Source organism: Sparus aurata, chromosome 7 (assembly GCF_900880675.1).
Source record: "Sparus aurata chromosome 7, fSpaAur1.1, whole genome shotgun sequence".
In the NCBI taxonomy this organism is placed as follows: domain Eukaryota; kingdom Metazoa; phylum Chordata; class Actinopteri; order Spariformes; family Sparidae; genus Sparus; species Sparus aurata.
Window position 1 is genome coordinate 21,017,751 of NC_044193.1, and position 11,383 is coordinate 21,029,133.

Consider the following 11,383-nt stretch of genomic DNA (forward strand, 5'->3'; position numbering starts at 1 on the left):
AAAAAATACATAAATAAATAAATAAATAAATCCAACCCCGCCTCCTCCACACGAGCAGCAGCAGCGATTCATAAAAGCCTGAGGAATGCACCATCTGCTGGTGGGAGCACACACTCTGTAAGACAAATACTTAATTACAGACTGGCTGGCAGACAGACAGAGAGTTTTTACAGAGAGGGCAGGCTGAACAAATAAAAGAAGAACAGTAGCTGACAGGCTGTATTTACCTCCTGAGATATTATTAGAAGACCTACACTATAATAATATCTCGTTTGTTTTCCCAAATGGATTTTAAAGTGAGTCCCAGTGCTTCTGTGGTGTTCTATGCTGTGAAATTCCTGAATTTATCGGTGGCATTTATAATCTAGTATGGCTATTACCAATATTATTAAATGAGCTTTCAGTCTATATGTGAGATAATGTTCTACTATGCGCCTTAAAGAATTTTTTTTTTTTCATTCTTTCACTATTACTATCATGTTCTTATAATATTGAATAAAACAGGTGTTCTTCATTCAGCCAGTAAAGGAAGACATTTCTGCACTGATTTTGAGTCAATGGGCCAAATGACCTGGGACCGAATGAAAGAAACGGCAGATGTATTCATGAAAGATGGTGATTTTTTTTTTTTTTTTAGAATATGAATAAAGAAATTTCTCTACAAAAAGGTGCCCTATATGTAGTGACATTTTTTTTTTGAAATCCCTAATAGTTGGACTTAGGTTTAGGGTCAGAGGCAGAAAAATGACTTCAGTCTTCAAGTGTCAAACTTTATTTATATTATCCTGACCTTTGACCTTATGTCAAATAAATTCCTTTATAGGTTAGCTCATCATTGTCATTTCATCTTCTTCTAGATGACTTTCTCAAAAGTTTCACATAATTGGACTTAGGCTTACAGGCAGTAAACTGACTTCAGTTAATGACTGACATTAGACCTAAGATAGTCATGAAAAATAGAAAATTCAATTAAAAACAACCAGTAAAAACAGGTGTGTCTCATTCAACAAGTAACCAAAGACACTGTGGCATTGACCTATAAGTTATTGAATAAGACGTGTCCCTATGCAAAGTGAATGGGATGGATCAGAGGTGAATTTTGTCAGGGACAAAAATGGTCCTCCAGGTGGTGTTGAAATTGAATTTGAAAGACGTTATTTAACCCTTTAAACAGCTGAAACCTTCACTGTAGTTGCTAAGCAGAAAGGATGCAGCAATACTGTGTTGAGTGGCATCACTGCGGCTGTCCTCCTGCATACAGTTTACAAGAAAAATAAAGACAATTCTATTGAGAAACAAATAAACACAGAATAGCATTAACCATTCAAAGTGAAGTGACTTTAGGAGCAAAATGAACACAAGCTAAACTTTAAGAATAGATCAGATTCCAATTTTGAGTCAAGTCTATTTTACAGTGAGCCAGTATTAGTAAACCATTGGTAGAACATGGCACAAGATTGCTGTAATACACATACTGTAGCCCCGGAATGAGTGTTGCCATCAGCCACAGGTGCCTTTGCACCTTTACAGTGCGAAGAAAACCTATGGCTTTGAAAACCCAGTTCAGTTTTTGTGATTGTACTCCATTTGAATTATTGAAAAATATCCATTCTTCCAGATATTAGATTGTGTTAAATGTTTAACCATGTATTAAAAAATAATATCCACACTTTCCCAGGTAATCTTCAAAAAGTTCCTCCTCTTGCTCGCCAAGGTATAGTGTGTCAATACTAAACCATTATTGATGAACTGCCAAGTGAAAATACAAGAGCGTACATGGAGGATGCGTTGAGCTTCAAGCTATATTCCTGATTTCGTTTGACCTCTAAGTGCGAAATGGAAGGCATAAAAATAACTACAACACTTTATTACATATACTGTAATACACTTAAATATATGTAGAATATCACAAATATTCCTCACAGTGACCTTGCTGTGTCTTACAGAATTTAAATCTCCTAATATCAAACGAACAAACAGACTGTTTACATGTGCAGTGTGTTGTTTTTGAAAACGCAGCATCGCCGCTTCAACAGCTCAGACATCAAAGTGAAAGTCATTTTACAGAACTTTAATGCAGCCTTATCAGCAGCTTTGCACCTCCCACACACATACCACACACACACACACACACACACAAACACATACACACTTCACTGGGTGGCCCCAAAAGCTGGGGGCCGTGGGAGGGGTGGGGGCTGAGCTGATTGCATAATGCTCTTCAACATCTGAACGATATCTGTTGACACTTGGTGACAATCTGTCTATTTGCTGTTTCGAAGTTCGTCCTCAGTGCAGGTCAACAGGTGAGCTTCCTGCTTGGTGTTCATCATTACTTTACATTATTATCAATATTCAAATGTGTTCTTTAACTTGGCAGTAGAAGTAATGGTGCTACTTTCTTTTATATTTAGTGTTATTGTTATAAACACCTCTTTCCAATGCTTTATAACAACATCTAAAGTTGTATGCTACTTAATAATGAATATAGCGTGAAGTGCTTTATTTATGGATATGTTATTCATTAATTTATTTAGTGGAGAATACACATTTATTTTATGTTTATTCATGAACAGAATTTGATCTATGAACAACATTTGTTGATGAGCAGAAACACGAGATGTGGATTTAACAGCCTACAGATGACTATGATGAGGATGTGTGGCTTTTTTTCAGCTTGTGATGAGTAGTTAAATGTATTCAATGACAACAAAGACTTTCCTAGGATAAAGTAACATTTTGACCTACTTGTGTTTAAAGACCCTGGTGTTTGAGGGGCTGATGTAAGATTAGATCTGACCACAAGGGAAAGCCACAGATCCTAAGAATTGGCTTATCTGCTGACCGCAGGAGATTGCTGGGGAAGTGATGCAGCTGGCCTCCGTTTGTAAACCAAGCTGCACATACTGACGCTCGTCATCTTATTGAAATGCAGATAAGTTATTGTTTGGGTGGGTTTCTCACTGGCAAAGTTTCACATCCAGCATTTATTTTTATATCCTCATGGTCGGAGAAACCTTTCACAGCAGGAAAATAATGGACCGAAACTATCAAAACAAAATGAGACACATCCCTGTTGTGTGTATAATGGAGACATTTTTGATATGTATACTGCGGTAATCAGCTGATGACGTCTGTCGGGGCAGCACTTGAGCGCCTGCAGGGTGAAGATAAACAGTGGCAACCTGCCGCTCCCTGGAGGAGGCACCGACTGCTCTCCACAGCTGAACTGAGCCCCTGCATATCCCCTCTGAACATGTTTCACTTCAGAAACTAGGATGGGCTTTTTTGAAGTTCAGTCATTCACCAGTCATTCTCAATTTACACTCTGGTCACCTGACTGTAAGGGATGAGATTTTAGCTTTTGTGGTGCAGGTTTTTAGAGAAGTAAAAAAGCATTTGGCACATCCTGACTGGAATAAAAGCCACACTCTTTACAGAAGTATGGCACGTTTCATAGAACGAAATAAATTCTCCACTTCATGTTCATCTTATCTCAGACTAGGAACAGCTGCAGTGCAATGGCTGCCTTCCTTCATCACTGCCCCTTCTTGAAAGCTGCCCCAAAGCCGGCTTTGAGGAGAACAGGGGCCACCTTGATGTCTCTGGCCGATCGGTGCCCCATCATCGCTCGACAGATCAGCGTGAGCGGCCCAGCCTCTCTGGACGCCAAGCTGGGCGTCTCTTCTGGCACGCCGAAGACTAAACAACTTCCCACCCTGGATCAAAGGAGGCTGTTTGCTCAGTCGGCGGCTCAGGTGGCTGAGTCTGTGTCGAAGGGCTGCCCTTTCGTCAGCTCTCAGATCGGGATGGTGCGAGCCAGCCCTGAAGTGCAGGAGGACGTCAAAGAGGGTAGGAGGAAGGAAGCAGCCGTAGAGATGCTGCAGTGACACCAAAGTCACTTTAAGGGGAAACAAATGTTTTTTCACATCACAAGTTTTCTGATATTTTATGTTTGAACATACAAAAAAGGCAGTATCTTATTAAAAATGCACTGAACAGCATACGTTTCCAAAACAGAAATCTGAACTCCGGATAAAGCCAGGTTCAAAACCCTTGCTTCATTTTGTTGACACATCAGAGTCAAAGGATTTTACAGTCGAATGTTTGGAGATCTCCTCTGATCACTCCATGAATCAGAAAACACTGTTGGAGTAAGATCTTATATAAATCAAGACTCTGAAGTATGTATGAACAAACCCTTTTGCCAAGGAAAGTTTGGTGTATTTACTGAAGTTGAGATTTCGGGCTCATGAGTCTGAGAAACCTTTAAAGATAGGTGGTGTGAAAATTCCACACTTTTTCTTTTCAGAAATCTGATTTAAAAAAAAAAAAAAAACATCTTAAGGCTATTTTTTAATATTTTCTCTCCACCACTCTGAAGAAACACATTTTATGGAAGAAAACACTGAATCTCAAATCTCAAAAAGACCAGTGCATGAACAGCAATGTTTTCACCTGTAGTGGAGTGAATTCACCAAACGTCAGAGCGAAGACAGAAATGGGAGCAGCGTCACTGACAGACCGGCTCTGCTCTCTCACAGGTTTGATGACTCCTCTGCTGAAGGGTTTGAAGGATTTAATCCTCCCGACACCAGCTCAGGCCGACACCTGCACCCACCTCCTCAAAGACAACATGGGTATGACTGACAGTTAAAATGAGCTGGAGGCCACTAGTATAACTATCAGTTTGATATGATGCAGTCTGTGATGGAATGAAACTATGTACATTTACTGAAACTCTAGTCATAAGCACACATCTAAAGGACTTGAGCATTTAATCTCTTGCCACTTTATACTTCTACTCCACTACGTTTCAGAGGGAATTGCATTCTGACACAGTCACAAATTACCTCTGGAAAAATGTAAACGGTAACGCAATCCAAGTACCACAGTATCAAAGTAATGCAACCTGATAACTTTCCCTTACTTTTTTGATTACTTCAATACCAAACATATGCAGATAGAGACAAGAGAAAGACATAGCAATGAAATGACTTAATGATGAGTCCTCGGTTTACTCAGGACCAGAGTGATGTTGTGTGATATTTGTGATCGGTTGTCATGGGTACAGACTGGTATATCATTAAAATTTTCATTAATTTTGTAATATATTAAATTATTATTAAATATATCTGTAATCTGATCTTGATCTAACCTGATTCTTGATTATGCTAACAGACTTTTCTTTAAGTAGTGTTTCCAATGTAGTTCTTTGTACGACAGTGTGTTTTCAGCGTAGTTTTATTATTATTCGAATTTTCTTACTCATATAAAGGATAAGAATACTGGATGTGGTCTACTAACTCATGCCTCGATATTAGTTTAATTGCTGTTTATTGATCGCTGTAAGTGATTTAAAGTCTGTCACTCCTGCAGTTGGGCCCAGCTACGACTACGACCGCTTCTTCATGGAGAAGATTGCTGAGAAGAAGAAGGACCACACATACAGAGTCTTCAAGACCGTGAACAGGAGTGCCGAGGTCTTTCCTTTTGCGGACGATTACTCCGTCTCTGGGCGGGAGGGCTCCCAGGTGTCCGTCTGGTGCAGCAACGACTACCTGGGGATGAGTCGCCACCCACGGGTCCTCGGTGCCATCAGGTAAAATGATAATGTCTGCAAAGTCTTCTCGATTGAGTTGAGTCAAAGAAAAAATCAAGTGTCAAGTCGGCAAATTTTGTTGGAAACGTCTTTCAGGTGTCTGACACTGAATTTTCCTTTCAAAGCTGATACTGAGCTAGTGATTTTTTTACACAGTGGAGATGAAGTCTTCCCAATGCAGAGGCCTAATTAATTTTTCAAGCTGTACTGTGCTCAAAGACCTGCCTGTCACTGTCTCATTGACTTTTTTTTTATCATCCAAGATCATACCAGCTTATTGTCAGGTCTCAAGTCAACTGTAAAGGAGGCAAATGTCAAGTTAAATTAATTCAGTCTGTCAAGAAGATCAAGAGCTAGTCTCATGGGGTTTTTTTTTTCTAACTTGATTCTACAACTCAGGCAAAAAGCAAACCTGAAGCGGAATCAAGTCATTAGGAATATTTGTAGTTTGATGGTAGATGTTCAAGTGAAAAATGATTTTCTCAATTCTCAATATAAGATCCTTCATCTTATTTGGTAAATAGTGGGTTTTGTAGCACTTGGAGACATTATTTAGATTTTTCAGACTGAATTTGAAGGAATATTTGAAACAAAATGACTTTTCATGGCATGTATATGTATCCAATATGTATCCTGGGTGATTTTAGTGATGCCCTGGAGAGGCACGGTGCAGGAGCGGGTGGCACCAGGAACATCTCCGGCACTAGTAACTACCACGTGTCTCTGGAGAAGGAGCTGGCCCAGCTCCACCAGAAGGATGCAGCTCTCGTCTTCTCCTCCTGCTTCGTGGCAAATGACTCTACCCTCTTCACTTTGGCTAAGATGCTTCCAGGTAAACACTGACCTCTGACCTCTGACCAGTGAGCCACAGGCTGTGTCTGTCAGTCACATCTCTAGATGCTCTGTAATTTTACCACACTGTAGAAAAGGTGTTAGTATCTCAGGGCGGACACTGTTTAGAGGTTTTCATGCTGCGTTCACTGTGTTGTACAGGGTGCGAGATCTACTCCGATGCAGGGAACCACGCATCAATGATTCAGGGCATCAGGAACAGCGGAGCCAAGCGCTTCATCTTCCGCCACAATGACAGCCAACACCTTGAGGAGCTGCTGCGACGCTCCGACCCCAAGACACCCAAGATAGTGGCGTTTGAGACTGTGCACTCCATGGATGGTGAGTGCTAAATGTTCATTAGATTATTAGGATTCATTTATTCAATTAATCAGATACATGGCAGAAGGTAACCTTTTTGAACGTAACCTTTATATGCAATCAGAGTTATATCAGGTAAATCAAGAGTCAAGAGATGCAAATCTTTATTTACTCATTTACTCAGACTGATCTGAGTAAAATTAGGTTTACAGTAATTCTCTCTCTCTCTCTCTCTCTATAGATATATATATATATATATATCTACATATATATGTATATATATGTAGATAGATAGATAGATAGATAGATAGATAGATAGATCAAATGCTGTCTCTAGGTAGAAATGTGCTACATTTGACCAATTGTTATCATTTTACCACTTCCTGACTGATCCGCAACTGAAAAGGGGAAAAGGGTCAAACAACATTTTTGATCACCCTCTAGCTAACATTAACATTCAATCACTTTCAAGCTAACACTGCTGTTTGATTACATCCCTGTGTGTTTCCCTTCTGGATTAAAGTGAAAGTGTCAAAGATGTGCACAGATTTTTTTAGAATCAATTTCCACCTTTCCTATCATATCAACACAATGAAACAGTAACGTTAGCGAGGAAGTTTCCTACATTTTATTGACATGCAACCTGGAGCACTTCAGTACGATGCTTGAGCTTCCCACCCTGAGCGTGATGTCGGAGGAAAATGGCCTCCATGTAAATGTTTGGTCTATTAATGAAAAGAAATGCCACCTCAAATCCGAAAAAGGTCCACAAGTCTTCATCAAGTTCATGATTAATAGCTTATAAAAAGAAAGCCATGATTGGACTATTTATAATTCTATAATCTACGATTATTCACTGTGTTATCTGTCATTCATCACTGTCACCCAGAGGAGGAATTAGTTTCCCTCCGCAGCTCTATTTCTCTGTGGGATATTACACTGCTGACAGCTCTATAAAGCTCAAGCTGAGGCAGACTAAATGGTTGACTGTGAACATATCCAGGGGGATTTTTTTTTAAAAACCCTAACACAAAATGTTCGTTTTTATATAAATGTCGTGTGATTTGTGGATGAAGGGGAGATTTTATTGCTGTCAGATCGTGAGAATGACTCTCAACATGCAGTCCACATATATAGATCTTACAAAGGGATGAAATGTATAGCTCGGATGTTCTGCTGTTCCCCTATATTGCACAGTTCTGATTATAACACCTTATTCTCTGGGGGTCTCAGGTGCCATATGTCCTCTGGAAGAGCTGTGTGATGTATCTCACCGCTACGGAGCTCTGACGTTTGTCGATGAGGTTCACGCTGTGGGCCTGTACGGAGCCCATGGAGCTGGAGTGGGAGAGAGGGACAACATTATGCACAAGATTGACATTGTTTCTGGGACCTTAGGTGAGTATGTTTAGAAGAATCCACTCCACTCCTTAAAACGTTAAGAGAAATGACTAAAAGGGCAAGGCAAACGGCTTCAAACCGTCATAGATTAATTGCCTCTTTTCTTGGCCAGACTCCCATTTAAAGCCACTTGCGCTAACTGACAGTGTCATGTTGCCAACAGGGCAGCAATACCCTCCTAACAAGCCCGATACTGCTCCTGTGTTGGTTAAATGAGGGCAGGAGAGAAGTGAGCCCTCTTCAGAGGAAGCAGAGGTTTTATCAGCTGGGTGCCGGCTCTACTCCCTCTCTGGTCTCGTTGATAACACTTCATCAGGGTGACCATGCTGTGTGTAGCTTCATGACAACTTTCAGGTTTTAGGCAGAAATCCCTGACAAGAAAGCATCAAGTGTAAACTAATCCTGGATTACATCACTTGACTAAAAGTCCTGGCTAGAAGTGTTCACTTAGCGTTAAATAAAGAAATAACCAATTAATGGTATATCGAGACACAAACCACAGTACGATTTAGTGCATAATGGTGATGTCATAATTGTTTGATGTCATGCAACTATATTTAAGTCAAACATTTGAGATTTCAAAATAAAATAGCAAGTGTGTAGTTTCTCTATCAATACCTTAAATGAAAGAAAGTCATTTACCTTTTTTTAAATGATAATAAAAATATGGTGTCAGAAAAAGATGTTTTATCAAAGAAATTAACAAATACAATAAGTACATCCCTACATCTCAGAAAACATCTTAATTTCAACTATTTTTCAGACACTAAAAAGACAAAATGTTTCATGTCTTATCATAGTGATAGAGAAAGACGGACCAGATTCTTTATTTTAGTAAAAGTTGGAATGCCACCATGTAAAAATTAAAAATCAAAATAAATTATTATTTTAACAATTTTAAATACAGTCAGGTAGTTTAAACTCTAAAAAAAAAAATAATGATAATATTCAAAAAATATTGTTGTATTTTCAGCTTCCAGTTCCAGCCTCACCTCTACTATTAATATAGGCACACATTATGCAAATGTGTGACATGGTGGCGTAGTGTGATGTCACAAAAGTTACACAAAATTAAAGGATAGACTACTGATGAGGCTTTTCAGGAGCAGTGTTGTCGGTGGGAGAAAGGAGACCCCAGTGAAGTGGACTTAGGGCGATTTAACTTTTGACACCTTTTCAATGCAGAAGAACCTTTATAAAACATTAAAGGACAGGAAAAAAAAAACTAAAAAGCACAATCAGACTTTGTCCTCTGAAATGCATTATTATAGAAAAATTGAAGTTCTATAAAGCAGAAATATCCAAGATAAGCATGTTACTCCCGTTTTTGATCAAACTTTCCATCACCTCACCTCTGAGCCCTTCCGTCACCTGTTGCTGTTCCAGGCAAAGCTTTTGGCTGTGTTGGAGGCTACATCGCCAGCAGCAACGCCCTGGTGGACACGGTGCGCTCCTTTGCAGCCGGCTTCATCTTCACCACCGCCCTGCCCCCGATGGTCCTGTCTGGAGCCCTGGAGTCGGTCCGGGTGCTGAAGAGCTCCGAGGGGCAGTCGCTCCGCAGAGCCCACCAGAGGAACGTCAAGCACATGAGGCAGCTGCTCATGGACAAGGGCCTGCCTGTGGTCAACTGCCCCAGCCACATCATCCCCATACAGGTAGAAAGACTTAGCAGGGCTGCTGCCTCTACTACTTTTTCTCTCTCCACCTCTTAGAAATAATAGCAAAATAACAAAACTTCCCCCTGAGCTTTTTCTACTATGAAAAGTAAAAATGTCTTCATGTGTATGGTACAGCGCAGGATATAAGTAGTGTGAAATTTGGATTAATGACACTTTTTTAGTGTGTTTAATTATGATTTAATTTAGAACTTTAACAAATAAACTAAGTTAATCACATTTGCATTTTTAGTATGCAAACTTTAATCTTTTTATGATACCATTTATTAAGTGATTTTAGTTTAAAATTCAAATACGAATACATGTTTTTTTTATCGCATCATCTAAATCCTAATCTTATTAATCAATTAGTAATTACCTCTTTTAAATGCAAAATATGATTATCACTACACTGTTAAATTCCAGCAGCACAATTAACACTCAATATAACAAGATGACCACAGTAATGGGTTGATTCCCGCATGTTTGACCTGACTGTTCTGAATAAAAGCTCTGAACAACTCGGATCTCCTTCCATGATCCATTTCCTAGGTGGGCAACGCTGAGCTGAACACCAAGGTGTCTGACATCCTGCTGGAGAGACATAACATCTACGTCCAGGCCATCAACTACCCCACAGTGCCTCGGGGTGAGGAGCTGCTGCGCCTGGCTCCGTCTCCTCACCATGACCCAGCAATGATGGAGTATTTCGTGGGTGAGTGTTCGGATCCTTTCTGAAAATTAGGTCAGAGTTGTTCTACTGATCGTCCAATCAAGTAAAGTGGGGACAGTGGCTGGAAGTGGTTTATGTTTGTCCTTAGTGAGTCTCTTTGCTACACATGCATATGTGAGTCTCTTGGCATTCAGATGTCACCCCATTTATACTGCAGTGCAGTAAAAGACAACGCTCCGCAGACATCTTTAAATTAAAAAGCTAACATCGTAACCTTAGTGCTTGCGCGCCAAGATGACCACCGATGACATTTCAGGACGGAGAACTCATAGAAAAATAAATACTGGCATTTAATTGTTGATTCCTGTAAATGTCTGTGTTTGATTCACAGATAAACTGGTGGGGGTGTGGCAGGAAGCAGGGCTCCAGCTCAACACCCCGTCAGTGGCTTCCTGCACCTTCTGTGACCGTCCGCTGCACTTTGACCTTATGAGTGAATGGGAGAAATCCTATTTCGGCAACATGGAACCACAATACATTACTGTGTCTGCATAATACCAAAGTACTTGTAGGGCCTACACATACAGCATATGTATACACTTAATGCTACATCCAACATCCTTTTAAATTCTTAATGTCCAACTTCATGTACACTGAGAATGTTTAAACTTTATTTTATGTAAGTGTATCGGACTAAACTCCAGTATTTATTTCTATTTTCCTGCATTAATGCTTATTAAATTGTGTTTGCTCTCATTGCTATGATTAAATAAAGTTGTGCATCCTCCATTTAAAAGCACAAAACCTGCACACTGGGCACTTTCTTCAATCTTATATCTGGGTGTGATGGTTTGAATTAAACTATTAAACTTTCATTTCATGTTTCGTGATTTACTTCAT

The 11,383-nt window shown here is 39.8% G+C and overlaps 1 protein-coding gene across 3 annotated transcripts; it reads left to right on the forward strand.

Moving 5' to 3' along the window:
* Positions 1-2,171: 2,171 nt before the first annotated feature.
* LOC115584800 (aminolevulinate, delta-, synthase 2) lies at positions 2,172-11,293 on the forward strand. Of its 3 annotated transcripts, none has more exons than XM_030422557.1 (10): positions 2,172-2,306; positions 3,501-3,852; positions 4,545-4,640; positions 5,380-5,602; positions 6,250-6,434; positions 6,596-6,775; positions 7,988-8,152; positions 9,542-9,810; positions 10,363-10,525; positions 10,875-11,293. In XM_030422557.1, the coding sequence occupies exons 2-10, from the start codon at positions 3,522-3,524 to the stop codon at positions 11,036-11,038; spliced, it is 1,776 nt and encodes a 591-aa protein (XP_030278417.1). In that variant the 5' UTR covers positions 2,172-2,306; positions 3,501-3,521; the 3' UTR covers positions 11,039-11,293. The 3 variants fall into 3 exon arrangements, with proteins under 3 accessions (XP_030278417.1, XP_030278420.1, XP_030278418.1); XM_030422558.1 differs by lacking the exon at positions 2,172-2,306 and adding an exon at positions 2,845-2,951; XM_030422560.1 differs by lacking the exon at positions 4,545-4,640.
* Positions 11,294-11,383: the final 90 nt, after the last annotated feature.

Excerpts from the sequence above, each read along its gene's own strand:
- LOC115584800 (XM_030422557.1), top strand. The coding sequence starts at position 3,522 with ATGGCTGCCTTCCTTCATCACTGCCCCTTCTTGAAAGCTGCCCCAAAG. Across the intron at positions 9,811-10,362 it reads GCCACATCATCCCCATACAG|GTGGGCAACGCTGAGCTGAA; the intron begins GTAGAAAGACTT and ends TCCATTTCCTAG. Across the intron at positions 10,526-10,874 it reads AATGATGGAGTATTTCGTGG|ATAAACTGGTGGGGGTGTGG; the intron begins GTGAGTGTTCGG and ends TTTGATTCACAG.